General features: G+C 47.0%; 2 protein-coding genes across 3 annotated transcripts in view; one reads left to right on the top strand and one right to left on the bottom strand.

The window, feature by feature from the left end:
* MRPS12 (mitochondrial ribosomal protein S12) overlaps positions 1-9,408 on the bottom strand; it is a 95,097-nt gene extending 85,689 nt beyond the window's left edge. Inside the window, exon 1 of the mRNA XM_078662260.1 lies at positions 9,339-9,408. The gene's annotated coding sequence lies outside the window, so the exon portion shown is untranslated. The remainder of the gene's footprint in view (positions 1-9,338) is intronic.
* A 237-nt stretch (positions 9,409-9,645) lies between these two features.
* Positions 9,646-15,390, top strand: part of FBXO27 (F-box protein 27) — a 282,101-nt gene continuing 276,356 nt past the window's right edge. The window contains exon 1 of one of the 2 annotated variants that reach the window (XM_078661312.1): positions 9,646-10,135. In XM_078661312.1, the coding sequence (XP_078517438.1) occupies positions 9,970-10,135 (166 nt within the window). In that variant the 5' untranslated portion in view covers positions 9,646-9,969. The remainder of the gene's footprint in view (positions 10,136-15,390) is intronic. The other variant, XM_078661313.1, reaches the window with a different exon arrangement.

Genomic DNA, 15,390 nt, shown 5'->3' with positions numbered 1-15,390 from the left:
ACCTGCTGTGAAGCTACCGTGTAGGTCGTGATGCAGATGGGTCTTCTTTCAGAGGTCTCTGTTGGTGGTTCCTTAGGTTTTGACTCCAGTAATGCATCCCTGTTATTATTGGATGCTCTTTTCTTTGCTTTTTGGACAATCCTTTTGGGATACTGCCTTTGGTGAAGTTTTTCACACAGTTCTTTGGCTTGCGCTTCGTAGTCACATTTCTCAGAACAATTCCTCCTTAGACGTAGAAACTGTCCAAATGGCAGATTTTCCCGAAGTTGACGTGGGTGGAAGCTCTCAAAACTTAATAGGCAGTTCCTTGATGTTGGTTTAAAATGTGTTGTGGTTGACAGTATCCCTCTTTCAGCCTTGATGTTTAGATCCAGAAAGACTAATTGTTCACGACTCATTGTTGAGGTGAACTTCAGAAAGGGGTCCTGTCGATTCAGCCATACTAGGAAATCATTTGCCTCCTGCTCATTCCCATTCCAGATGAGGATGACGTCATCAATGTAACGTCTCCACATCTGGACAATGAGTCGTGAACAATTAGTCTTTCCCTAAATTATTTTAGAGGTGTAATTAAGCCTGTACAGTTCCAATTGAGTACATTTTTTCATAAAAAGATAACAATATCGGTACCCCTGAGATGGCCGCCACGAATACGTGAGATAGCATGGAACGACACGCTCTAGTTCACGTAAGGGCTTTTTCCACGCCGGCACAACAAACCGCGAACGATATCTTTAAAACAACACTGAAACCCTCGGTCCGATAACATCCGGACCGGAGGGACACAAGTAGGTGCCTGAATGCAGGAGGTAACCGGAGCACAAGTAAGTGAAAACAGGGCACCAAGGACCGCCTATGGGTCATTTTAACAGCGCCAACCGGCGCGCATTGTTGGGTGAATTACCAACTTTGTTTTTGTCCCACCAGAGTTGCTAGGATACCGATACCCCTCCGACTCCATGGGGCCCAGTTAGGTCTCTTGAAAAGTATGTATGAGTGTGTATGACAGATGAATGCTTGGGTATGTCACTGAGTGAGGTGTGTTTTTTAATCACGTTAAAAATGCACGAAATGAATCACGTTTTTGTGCATGAAAACAACCACGGTCAATAAATCCGCTTTCAGATCACAGAAAAACATCACATTTTCTACCTACAAACTGTGTGTGATAATATAGGGGGTGATTCACCCCGTGACCTTTCAAGTTGTTTTTTATCTTTCAGGAACCACGTGTTTCTATGGAACAAAATACGTAGGTATTATTGCATGCACTTAGTAGAGTTCGCTGCAGTTGAGAGTCAATTTCTATATTCTCATTGAAAGAGTTAAGGAGTGGCGAACACAGGGCTGGTCCCTGTGTAGTCCCGAAGAAGTGCTTGGGGTATGCACGAAACATGTCGACTTAGGAGTTGATAGGTACATCTGGACACATTAAGTTTAGGGCAGCCTATCTCCCCACCCCGTTTTTAATGTTACCACCTAGAGGTCAGAATAAAGTATATTGAGAACCTACTGGGCAGGTATTTTTAACCCATATCACATAGTCCACTCCCCACAAATACACATGCACCACACATAGTCCTTAAAGTGCTCCTACGTAACTTCGCAAGTCGTAGCACGCCCCAGCCCGTAGAGGACTGGGATGGCCCCAATGATGAAGCATGTCACCGTGGGGCAACCCCGGTGAGTGAGGGGACACCTAAAAAAAGGAACAATTTTTCCTTTTTATACATTTCAAACATAGTTCTCACAGTCAACCCCAGTGTGTGCTGGCTGTTTTTTCTAGCAAGGCTCTTAGGTATCTGGAAACAGAAACCTTTTTTTGTTTGACCTATTTCTTGGAGGGCGAGCCTAGCTAATAATCCTCTAACTCCCTTCCTTATTTACTGATTTGCATATAGCCAGTGTCTAACCCAGGGTGGTGTGGAGTGCAAAAAAATGATGGATTTAGGCCCTGATCCTTGTACTGGGGTGAATGTATGACATTGTTCTACATTCTGTCCATCAACTGTGTTTTTTGCAATTTTCACCCCGAGTGGGCTGGGTATGCTCAGACGTGAGTCCCAGGCTCTCCACACCACTGGAGTCAAGCTATCCAGGCTGATGAAGGCTGATAGCCAGAAACCGGTCCTTGGATGCTTGATTCCGGTCTGGGAAAGACATGGCTTGGTAGTTCGGACTGGACTGTTCCCATGAGGCACAGGGTCAGAGCTGATTTGCATATAGCCAGTGTCTAACCCAGGGTGGTGTGGAGTGCAAAAAAATGATGGATTTAGGCCCAGATCCTTGTACTGGGTTGAATGTATGACATTGTTCTACATTCTGTCCATCAACTGTGTTTTTTGCAATTTTTACCCCGAGTGGGCTGGGTATGCTCAGACGTGAGTCCCAGGCTCTCCACACCACTGGAGTCAAGCTATCCAGGCTGATGAAGGCTGATAGCCAGAAACCGGTCCTTGGATGCTTGATTCCGGTCTGGGAAAGACATGGCTTGGTAGTTCGGACTGGACTGTTCCCATGAGGCACAGGGTCAAAGCTGATTTGCATATAGCCAGTGTCTAACCCAGGGTGGTGTGGAGTGCAAAAAAATGATTTAGGCCCAGATCCTTGTACTGGGGTGAATGTATGACATTGTTCTACATTCTGTCCATCAACTGTGTTTTTTGCAATTTTCACCCCGAGTGGGCTGGGTATGCTCAGACGTGAGTCCCAGGCTCTCCACACCACTGGAGTCAAGCTATCCAGGCTGATGAAGGCTGATAGCCAGAAACCGGTCCTTGGATGCTTGATTCCGTTCTGGGAAAGACATGGCTTGGTAGTTCGGACTGGACTGTTCCCATGAGGCACAGGGTCAGAGCTGATTTGCATATAGCCAGTGTCTAACCCAGGGTGGTGTGGAGTGCAAAAAATGATGGATTTAGGCCCAGATCCTTGTACTGGGGTGAATGTATGACATTGTTCTACATTCTGTCCATCAACTGTGTTTTTTGCAATGTTTTTTGGCAAAAAAAACAGCAAAAATCACAAGCTTTCTGGAATTCGGTAGGTACGATTTTCGAAGCCCTCAGAAAAGGACTCAGGCCACACCCACTTCGTGGGACGTAGGCCGAGCCCTAAAAAAGGAGATTGGTCTTTGCTGGAAAGTTACAGACTCATTACGCTCCAGGATACCGATGCTAAATTATTTGCAGGTGTACTGTTATCTAACCTAAAAGAATGGGTAAGACAAAAACAGAGAACACCTCCTAATCAAACTGGATTTACACAAGGTTTAGGTACTACAACAAATATCCTTGTGCTATCTGTTCAAATGGATAAATACATTACTAAGAAACAACCACTATACTTGTGCTTTGTAGATTTTAAGGCGGCTTTTGACTGTGTGCATAGAGATCTTTTGTGGCAGAAGTTAATAGAGCAAGGTATACCACTCTCCCTTTTAAAATTAATCCACCTTCTGTACACAGACACATGGGTGAGCGTTCGGATGGGAGATGGCCTAACAATATCAGAAAAAATACCAACAGCATCAGGTTTGAAACAAGGATGTGTACTGGCCCGTTGCTTTTTAATTTATTTTTAGCGGATCTAACGCAAGCCCTGAATGAGGTGAATGCTTGCCCACCTAAATTAGCCAATACTCCGATATCAAACCTGCTATATGCAGATGATGTTATCCTACTTAGCCAAACAATGGTCGGACTACAACGCCTGTTAAATAGGATATCTACCTACTCCAAAGAAAATAGAATGGTGATAAACTAATCAAAGACAAAAATTATGGAGATTAACAAATAGTCAAGGTCAAAACATAAGTATAAATGGTTTCTGGATAACTCGCAACTAGAGTAAGTGAATACATATCGATATTTAGGAGTACTATTTGATGAACTAGGATTATATCAACCACACAAGATTGATATACAACGGAGAGCTAAAATATTGTTAGTGGCATTCAGAATTATACAGAAATCCATAGGAGGGCAGAGTTATGGACCATTGTTGAAAGTACCATCAGCAAAACTTTTACCAACTTTGACATATGGAAGTGAAGTATTGTGTGGAAAAGACTCAGTCATAATCAACAATGCAGTCACGAAAATCTATAAAGCCCTCTTCTTAATTTCACATAATGCATCACCCGCGCAGATACAAATGGAATTTGGGATGAATAATCAGGTACTCGCGCGAAAAGGTGAATTTATTAAAGTGTGGAAAAGGATAAAAACGGATACCGTAAATCAATTGTCCAAACTATTGTGGCAGGAAATAAACTTAAACTGGAAAGCCCAGGCGTGGCAATATCTATTAACATCATTAGAGGAATATTCAGTAAACTCAGTCTGGGAAATGCCAATTACTTTGAACTCTTTAAAAAAAAAAGTCATTAATAATACAAAAAAACATTTATCACTACTCCTGGATAAAGATACCTTCTCAAAAAGAAAACATGCGTGGCCTCTCTTGAATGGCTATACCAAGGTAAAAGTGCAACTGTACCTCGAAATTCCTTGGTCGGTGAAATTCAAATACATTTTTATAAAACATTGCTTTGCAGCATTTCCGGGCACATGTCATCTAATGCCATGGTTGAGTACAGAGGGACCAATGACTTACAACTTATGCAAACTTGGCGAAGAGAACATTATGCACCTCCTTTGTGTTTGTCCAGAACTGAAAGTTGAAAGAATATCTATGGAAATGGAAAAAGAACTTGATTAAGCGCACTGCGGCCAAGCGGCTTCCTGGCGCTGGAGGGTTTGACCAGACTCACAAGGGGGGCACGGGAAAACTAGCAAGGGAATGCTTGGGCAAACAGGAAGGTTTTGAGAGCTTTGCGGAAGTGGGTATAGATGGGAATAGAGCGAATGAACAGAGGGAGACTATTCCAGATCCGGGGGGCCAGTACCGAAAATCGGGTACCTCCCGTTCTGGATTTACGGAAACGGGGGACGTGAAGAAGGGAAAGGGAGGAGGAACGGAGGGTGAGGCTGGGGACGTGAAGAGTGATGAGAGACCCAATAAAGAGTGGAGCAGAATGGGTGCGAGCGCGAAAGGCCAAGCAGGCCAATTTTAAAATAGATCTAGAATGTACAGGAAGCCAGTGAAGAGACTTGAGTGCAGGGGTGATGTGGGAGGATTTGGGAAGACGAAGAATGAGGCGGGCAGCCTGATTTTGAATGGCCTGAAGACGGCGGGTTTCGTAGGCAGGTATGCCCACCTACAGGCCATTCCCATAGTCGAGGCGGGAGGTAATAAGGGCCATGACTATGGTTTTAAGGGCTTCCGCCGAGAAATACCGAGAGATCTTCCGGATGAGGCGTAGGGACAGGAAACAAGAGGACACTACGGAGCTGACTTGGGCATGCATTGTCAGATCATGACTGACCTTGATGCCCAAGGTCCGGACGGAAGAGACCGGTGAGGGGGGGGAACCGAAGGAAGGGGGCCAGTAAACCGCGGACCAGGGATTAGAGGGGCCACCCGTGAGGACAAACTCCGTCTTGAGTTTCAAGTGCTTGGAGCTCATCCATTCAGATATGAAAACTAAGGTAGAACAAAACACCGAGGGGGAAGAAAGATCAAAGACAAGCTGGAGGTCATCCGCGTAGTTATATACAGAGACCCCCAACTCGAGAAGAGAAATGATAAGAGGGTAGATATACAGATTGAAAAGGAGGGGAGAAAGTGAAGAACCTTGGGAGACCCCACAGGTGATCAAGCGAGGAGGAGCAGTGAAGCCTGAAAGTTGGACCGCTTGGGTCCTGCCCTGAAGAAAGGACGCAAGCCAGGAGAAGGCGGCGCCCCGAATGCCCGCTGCGCTGACACGGCCAAGAAGGATAGAATGATCGACCGTGTCAAACGCAGCGGACAAATCGAGGAGAACCAAGGCCTGGGGGAGGTTGATGTCTGCTTTCCCCTTAAGTTCGTCCAGGACTGCGATGATCACTCACTCCGTGGAGTGGCCTGGGCGGAAACCTGCCTGATGGGAAGCCAGGAGGAGGTTCTCCTCGATATAGTTGGACAGGCAAGATATGATATAGCTTTCAAGGATCTTGCCCAAGTAAGGGAGAAGAGAAATAGGCCTGAAATTAGAAGGAAAAGTGGGGTCCAAACCAGTTTTTTTGAGGATGGGAAAAACTATAGCAGATTTAAAAGATGAAGGAACAGAGCCCAGAGCTAAAGAAGCATTAAGGAGAGCAAGAGGGGGAGCGGAACAACTGGTGAAAAGAGTTTTAAGAATCTATGCGGGAGCACAGTCAGCCGGAGAGCCAGACTTACCTTTTATAAGTAATTTAAGAAAGCAGTCCAAGGAAATGGGTGGGAAGTGATCCAAAGAGGAGGGGGGCAGGGGGAGGGAACAGGGAGAGCCAGCTTGGGGCACTGTAGGAATATTAGCCTTGATGTTAGTAATCTTGTCAATGAAGTAATCATTGAGTGAAGAGCAAAGGGACTGAGATGGAACAGGGCTGGCATTAGTGCGATCAGAGGTAGCTAGGTTATGGACCAGGGAAAAGATTTCTCGGGATTTATTGGCAGAGAGGGCAACTTTTTCGGTGAAATATTTAGTTTTAGCCGCGAGAATCGCTCTTTTATAGTTGTTCAGGAGGAGTCTATATTTCGCACGAAGGTTGGGGCAGTAGTTCCGTCTCCAATGGCGCTCCGACCGCCTGAGATCAAGTTTGAGAGCTTTGAGCTCCTTGGTGAACCATTTGTGCGCATCGTAAGGGCGGGCTTGATTTTTTTTAGCGGAGCGACCTTGTCGCAGGAAGAGGAAAGCCAGGCGCTGATGGTATCTGCCTGCGAATCCAAAGAGAGGTCGGAAAGATCCGGAGCTGAAGAGGCCAAGGAAAGCGAGAGGGAGTTGAAGTCAGTTTGATTCCAGCTGCGAGACAGGATATTTTTGGGTAGAGGCAGCTTATCTACCGAAGCCGTATAAATAAGAAATGAAATAATGGAATGGTCGGACCAAATACAAGGGAGTATAGAAGGGGATGAGACATTGCAGCGAGATGACCAGACTTGGTCCAGGATATGACCCTGGGTATGAGTAGGGGCCATGACGTGGGATGAAAAGTTCAAACTCTGGAGGGTAGCAGAGAAGTCTTTGGACGACAGGTCTGAAGTCTTTGGAAGACAGGTCTTCCCTGGGATCGCCTGGCCAGAAGTTGAAATCGCCAAGTAAAATAACCGAGGAGTTGTTGACCACAAGTGTGGCCAAAAGATCCTGTAAAGCCGCTACAAATAAAGGCATAGCTTGGGGGGGGCGATACATAAGGACGATGGTGAGGGGAGTGGAAAGATTGAGAGAACGGGCCACCAAGTAGTCCACATTAGGTATGGGGGGGTGAGCAAGAAGTTGGAATTTCAAGGTGGAACGAATAATCATCGCCACACCGCCCCCAGCCTTACCAGCCGGGCGATCTGCCTGGAGGGCGTAGTAGGTATCTGGGAGAATGGCCAGAAGGTCCGGGAGGGAGTCGGCGGAAAACCAGGTTTCAGTTACGAGGATGCCGAGAGAATCAAGACGGCGTAGTAAGGAAGGAGAAGGAGGAGGGACGGCAGGGTGTGCAGAGAGTTGGGCTGAGGAATACGCCAGGAAATGGGCAGGGTCTATGGCCCCTGGTCCCGGCCCGTCGCGGACGGGCGCAGACAGGCTTGCCTTAGGCGCGTCTTCGGCGCGCCCGCTGCGCCTGTCCGCTGCGCGTACGAGGAATGCACATGCTTTTAAGAAAGAAAACAGGGCGTGGCCTCGTTCTGGTGGGCGTGGCCAGGGGTGAGGCTTGCTGATGGCAGCAAGTGGGAAGAAGCCTGTTTCCGCGGCAGCGTTTAGCTCGGCTGCGCGGGAGACAGGGAAGCAAGTTAAAGCCCCAGGAACAAGGTGGGAAATGAGCAAAAGTTTTAAAACAAACACAGTATTACAATTTTAAAATCAATTTTTTAAGTTTTGCGCTATGCTCCCGGCTGTGCCTCAGGAGTGACTGAGTCAAACGCCGAGCTCGTTATCAGCTCGGATTAAATAAGCGAGTGGGCGTGGCCTCGTTCTGGTAGGTGTGGCCAGGGGTGAGGCTTGCTGATGGCGGCAAGTGGGAAGAAGCCTGTTTCCGCGGCAGCGTTTAGCTCGGCTGCGCGGGAGGCAGGGAAGCAAGTTAAAGCCCCAGGAACAAGGTGGGAAATGAGCAAAAGTTTTAAAACAAACACAGTATTACAATTTTAAAATCAATTTTTGAAGTTTTGCGCTATGCTCTCAGCTGTGCCTCAGGAGTGACTGATTCAAATCTATTCTTAAGAGAGACTTTAATGTTCATGGAATAAGAAGTTGCAGACAAGCACGGATAAGATGCCTCCATACTGACGATATAATTTTAAACTCAGCTTTTGTAAGGTTTCTAGTAACAAACTTGAAGTTTAGATGTTTTTTATAACTGATTTTATAATCAAGAATTATTGCACATATATTGTAAGGTTTTAATTAATCAAATACTACATTTTTCATTCATTCGTCTCAATATGAATCGTGGGAGAAGTTAGTTGATCATTTTTGTCTTGTTGCGGTCTAAATAATGAGGGAAATGCCAATTACTGATTAAGCCTCTTTTTTAGTAGCACTGTTGGTTAAAGGCAGTACCAATATCATTCATCAGCATATCAAGGAAGCCTTTATATCTTCAATTTTAGGTCCCATGATGATGGAGCTCCAAGTTTGACCACCCAAACAGGCAGTGGGGATCCGAGGGACCTGTAGCATAAGCTAACATAAGGAAGGTAGCCTCCATTTATTCTTGTGGTCACCAGATGTAGCTCTAGGCTTACTCAGGAGATCGGGGTCTCCTGGCTAGGATGGTGGAGACAACGAAAGGTAAGTAGTGGTGGAAGAGTGGATGGCAAGATTGGGGGAGAAGATAGGGGGGTTGTTTTCCCAAAATTACTGAGGGTGAAAATACGTTGGAAGCCTGTCTCGCCTTGATATTTTCCACGGAGGTCCTCGTTTCCCCACTTTGTCATACCTATGTTCAGTCTTCTGGTTCGAGGTCCTTTCTGCACGCGTTTAGCATCGCTAAAAGCGAACATCTTTAAACGTGTGTGGTGCATCATGAATTTGTGCTGCATCCTTTTTTCCCAATCAATTTGCAACACAACACCCACTCGCAAAAACCTTTCCACAGCTCATTTTCTAAGACACTTCCCATTGGACAACTAAAGCAATACATACTGCCCTTGTTTGTTTCATAGCCTCGTCAAAAGAAGCCAACTGAATGCGGGGCACTGTACAATCACCATTCATTCTCAAAAGACAACGGTACAATATCCCCTACAGCCTCCCGACTTTCTCTCACCGAATGACTCCTTCAGTTCCCACAAAAGACACTCAGGGCGCCGCCATCTTGCAGGAACCCCAATAGCCAATCAACTTCAAAAGGGGCGGAGCGACAATTCTACAGTGGGACAATTGTATCGCCTTGCTTTAGCCGTAGCTTGTAGGCAGGCCTACTTTTCGACACGCCCCCACGTCCTTTACTTCCTTTCTTGGTTGCACGTTTCAGCATGACTTCCTGGCGGAGAACGTGTCGTCGTTGCGTGGGGTCATGGCTATCGAAAACCGTTTTCGTTTCAGAATGACTTCCTGGCGGAGAACGTGTCGTCGTTGCGTGGGGTCATGGCTATCGAAAATCGTTTTAAAAGTAGAATAGTATAGATTTCCTACGAGATACAGAAAAATGTGGAATGCTTTTCGTCTAGGCTCGGTTCCAACTTTATTTTAAACTAGTTTAAGGGGACTCTTTACCTGACTTATCGTGGCATGCCGAATCCATTTTTATTATTTCAACTGTATCCCGTTGTTATGTAACTCCTTGACTTAGAATAACCTCTGGTTCCAAAATGAGCATGCGACTTGTCAGATAAAGCGTTTTGCCAATTTCACTGGGATAGATTTACCCTAACAGGGTACTGCCTTGGCGGATTAGAATGGGTGGCAGCAGCAGTGAACCTGTCGCAATCCCTGGGGCGGGAGCAGTAGTTGAACAGATCTATTGCGCTATGCACGCACACCACACCCCCTTACAGCTCCTACTTGGTTTGCATTTGGAACTGAATCGGAATCGGAATTTGCTGTTAAACCCGGATGCATCCGGTAAGTGGCATGTGTACCATACAACTCATCCACCATACTCCCAGTTGAAAGTGGCCTTCCTGGGGTCGTCAGAGGTGGCCTTTCGGCACTGCTAGCACAGCAGGTTTGAGTCACTCCTGGGTTTAGTATTTGGCATGCAAATATATGAGTACTCGGTGTCCCAGGGTACGTGCTTGCTACTCAGATGTACCAGTATTCTTTTAAAACTATTGGACCTTTGCCCTTTTAAAGCACTGTGTAGGGGAGAGAGGTACTGAAAGCATTGTTGTTAGAGAGTGGGTTACTACGACTGAGTGTGCCAGTGTGTAATGTAAATGAGCATCTAGCTCCACCCACTACTCAATTTCTCCTCCCCTGACCCCCCTACATACCATTAGGGTGCACCCTCGAGAAGCACAGGTAGGCCCTCTTCCCTCCCCTATGCCCTCCTCTCCTATGCCTCCTACCCCCACAGTTTGCCCTCCCATCCATCACTTCAGCCTTACCTCTAACTAATACGCTCCTCGTCCAATCTGCACCATCCCGGTTCCCCAATCTCTTCACCTCACCCATATTCCTACCTGCCACCCCCCTTTTGAGTCCACCTCTCCTCCAACCCTCTCCCCCGGTTAACCTTCCCTACGCTCCCCTTATTCCTCCACCCCCCCCCCCTCTCCCCTACCCCCTCCTCCCCTCGTTATTCACCCCGATTTCTCCACAAACCCATTGCATCTCTCTCCTTCCCCCTGCTCCTCCAGCTATGCTGTGCTACCCCCTTTCCCCCCATGGTAACCCTTTCCATTTCCCTCAGGCACAGCAGAATCACTTCCTTTCTTCAACTTCCCTTTCTCCCAATCCCCCTCACTCTGCCAGATGCCCGTTCACTCACAGCCACCTCTTCTCGATGACAGGACCTCTTCAACCACCTCCCCTATTTTCCTCCCTAACCTCCTACATTCCCATGACTCCACACAGGCCTCCCCTCTCCTTCTACCATACCGCCCTGATCCGCACCCATCTCCCCCTAAATTTGTCCTTAATTCCTTTCCTTCTTGCAACTCCAACAAAGACAACTCTCCCTTCGCCTCTGATTCACCAACTCCCGCTCTCAACCTCCACCTTTCCCCACTTTTGAACCCTATACCCCAACTCCCCTCCTGTACCCACACCTCTCCCTGCCTTCCACCACCAATTCCACCCCCTCCTGTTTCCATCCAGCCACCCAACCATCCGTGCTCTGCCTTACTCTCTCTGGAACATAAGCTAGACTCTCTGATCACCTCTATCTCCCAGCTTGTAACTGCCATTTCACTTTTAAGCTCCAAGATTTCCACCCTTCCATACACCTCTACTCCTTTGGAAAACCCTCACCATCCCACGAGATGCACCTCGCACCCTCACCCCACTATAGCCAAGCTCAACCTGTCGTCTGCAAACTTCGTTAACTCACACAAGCCTTTGAATGCCTCCCTTCTTCAACCTGCACCTCCCAGTAACGCTACTATCTACTCTATTCCGACCATCTCCTCTGTCGGAACCAAGCATCCACCTAAACCCTACCGAGCACCCCCGTATAAATACAATATCCCGATCACCCTTCGTAGCCCAAGTGCCCCCGTCACCAAAACAGTCTTGACAGAGCTGCGCTGTCTGCTCCACAACTGCAGATCTGCAGTAAAACACAAACTTGAAATCTCCGATACCATCACCTTTCACAATATAGACATGCTCTTCCTCACAGAGACCTGGTTCAACGATACCTCTCACTCTATCTTTGATCTCCTATTACCCACAGGCTATTCTTTACTTAGGAATGACAGAACTGACAGCGTTGGGGGAGGTGTTGCAGTCATCTTTAGGAACTCCCTTCAACTGAAGGCTTTTCCTTTCAGCTCCTTCCACATTTTTGAATGCCTTTCTCTTGAGCTACAATTGCACCACCGCTCACCTATCAGATTCCATGTCATTTACCGCCCGCCGGGTAGCGGCCCTTTGTTTATGGAGGAACTCACTAACTTCATCAGCGACCAATACTCGCAAAGTGACAATCAGACCTTTGTGGCCACCTTCCTCTGTGCTAACGATCTTATCCAACACTGCACAGAGTCAACACACTCTAAGGGCTCAATCGTGGACTTGGTAATTTCTAAAGCAGACATGCTTTCTATCACTACCCCTGTTCATGTAGACTGGTCTGACCACATCCTCATCCCATTCTCTCTTCACCTATCACACTCTATAACTCTTGGCCAACCTAAGAGGGCTACCTCCTGGTTCTGTGATGCTAAAAATATTGACATTGTGTGTGAATCAGCTTTGTTATCACTTCCAAGGCTAGACCCGAACCTAGATGTTGACGAACTCACCTCCCAAGGCCTTGCAGTCGAAATCAATAACGTCGCTTCTCTACAAAGTAAAAAGATAAGGCCCACTCCCTCAGCACCCTGGTTCAACAAATCCCTCTATGAAGAAAGGAAGCAACTAAGATTCCTGGAGAAACAATGGAGGCAAGTGCCCTCCACCGATAATTTGGCCATGCTTCATTCAGCAAGATCCAAGTACCACAAGAGCATCTTCCTTGGGAAAGCGTCGCACTTCAGAACCCTCCTTGACTCTGCCAAAAATAGACCCAAAAAACAATTCGATCTCATCAAGATTCCTAATCGCTCTCCCCCAACCTCCAAGCTGGAGGATTCTACAAAGAAAGCAGCGAATTTTGCTATATTCTTTGATGAAAAAGTGAAATCCCTTGTGGCTCAAGTCGCTTATCCTACCCCTCCAGAGGAGCGCAAATCCTTAGCCATTTGGCAGAACTTTGACCCCATCTCTGAAGATGCCCTCCTCAAGTGCATCCTCGAAACAAAGCCCTCCAACCATTCTCTTGACCCCATCCCCAGAGCCATTGCCATTGACTTCTATTCCCATTCTCTTTCCTATTGGACCACTCTGGTCAACCTCTCCCTCTGTCAAGGCTCCCTTCCTGTCTCCTTCAAAACTGGGCAGGTCACCCCTCTGCTTAAAAAACCCACTGCTGATGTGAATGACCTCAACAACTTCCGCCCCATCACTAACCTACCCTTTCTTGCGAAGATCACAGAAAGATGTGTAGCGAAACAACTCTCTCGTCATATCAAGGACAATGATCTTCTTGACAATTGTCAGTCCGGCTTCATCCAAAACTGCAGCACTGAAACAGCCCTATTGCAAGTGGTTGATGATGCGCTGAGGATACTCGACTCGGTGGGGGGGTCCAATTCTCCTTGACCTTTCTGCAGCCTTTGACACTGTCAATCACGACACTCTCCTCAAAACTCTGCAACAGAGAATGGGCATGGAGGGCACTGTGCTTAAATGGTTTGCTTCCTTCCTCTCTGATCGATCCCAAATGATCAAAATAGTGAACACTCTTTCATCTCCTTAGGCGGTAGGTCAAGGTGTTCCTCAAGGCTCTATACTTGCACCCACATTGTTCAATCTCTACCTAAAACCACTGGGAAATCTCCTAAGTCAATCCGGGATCCACTATCATCTCTACGCAGATGACACTCAAATCTACCTCAAGGTTGCCTCCACTCACGATCTCGCCATCCTAAGCTCGACTCTCGACTCCATTCAAAACTGAATGTCAACTCATCAACTGATTCTGAATCCCTCCAAAACTGAATTCCTCCCCCTCTCTTCCTCAATTTCTCCTCCCCCGGTTCAATCATGGATGGATCAGATGAATCTACTTAACAATAAACCCATCATTTTCGACAGCGCAAAATTCCTTGGTGTCATACTCGACAACAAACTCAATCTAATCCACCACATCAACTCCATTGCAAAGTCTGCAAGATACCAACTGCGCCTTCTTTGGGGAATTCGTCGCTTTTTCCCTGAGCAAGACCTTAAAACACTGGTGCAATCGCTGGTCCTCTCCAGACTGGACTACTGCAATTCTCTTCTTACTGGCCTCCCCAAATCCCACCTGTCCCCCCCTTAAATCTGTCCTCCACTCAGCAGCCCGTTTCATTTGTGGGGCCAAAAGAAGCGACCACATACACCGTTGTTATCCACCCTTCGCTGGCTTCCAATCGAGGCTAGAGCTATCTACAAGACTGCCTGTATCACCCACAAAGTCTTGCACTCCTCCTCTCCTCGCTACCTGTCGAATAAACTGAAACTGTCTGGAGGCTCTAGACCATCTCGTATTGCGGAAAATCTACTGCTTGAACCCCCCACTTTCAAGAAGGAAAGATCGATGGCCCAATCCTTTTCAGGCAACGCAGTGAGAATCTGGAACTCACTTCCGCCTCAGCTCCAGACCACCTCCTCCTCCCAGGCCTTCAAATGGACCTCAAAGTTCTCCTCCTCCAAAGACACCTCCAAATCTAATTCACGCCCTCTCTATCATCTGAAGGAAGACCTCCCATTTAAAATTCTATTGTCCATGACTATGGAAGTGCCTTCCCAGTGTTTTCTGGCAGTTCGAGTGTTTACCATTTATTGCAGTATTATCCTTGTACCTGTGTATGGTACCCTTTTGTAACTTGCACACGTCACTTTTCTCTTGTAACACACTGTATGCTACCTCTCACATTTTGTTTGCTTTAGATACTTGCACAAGTGCCACCATTGCCTACGTAACGTTTCTTCTTGTGCTGGAGTGCCATTTATTGCAGTATTATACCTCTACTTGTACTTTGTACGCTTTTGTAACCTGCACACATATCACTTTTCCTCCTGTAATGTACCGATTACTACCTCATGTATTTTGGTTGCTCACTAGTGTCACTTTTGATTCATGTAACTTAACGTTTGCTTTTGTAATTTGTTCACTTGTAATTTTCTCCTCATGTATCATTACTGTTCCTATTGTGAAGCGCTCTGACACCTTCTGGTAAAGTCCGCGCTATATAAAATCGCATAAATAAATAAAGAAATAAACTAACGGCGGCCGGCACAAGTAACCGGGGTGGGGCAGGGGAGGGAGCCAACAGAATATGTATTATTTATTTAATTCTGCCTATTCCGTCGTCTGTCGACTCCTCCCCGTCCCACCACGTTTACCTGTGCCGGGATAATTCTGGCGGAGTGGGACAGTCAGTGCACAAGTCCTAAAAGAAAAAGAAGTGGGGGGTACACTGTCACCGGAAGTGATGTCACGACAGGAAGTGACGGCACGAGCGGTGCCGAGCCCCATCGTCCCAGAGAGGCCAATAGTGAAGTCCAGCTGTTTGGCAGGGGGAGCGGCGTCCCCCCAGTAAAATAAGTGGGGGGGGCGCCGTTCCACC

The sequence above is a fragment of the Lissotriton helveticus genome, chromosome 9 (genome assembly GCF_964261635.1).
Source record: "Lissotriton helveticus chromosome 9, aLisHel1.1, whole genome shotgun sequence".
Taxonomy (NCBI): domain Eukaryota; kingdom Metazoa; phylum Chordata; class Amphibia; order Caudata; family Salamandridae; genus Lissotriton; species Lissotriton helveticus.
This window is presented reverse-complemented; position numbering and strand designations above follow the sequence as displayed.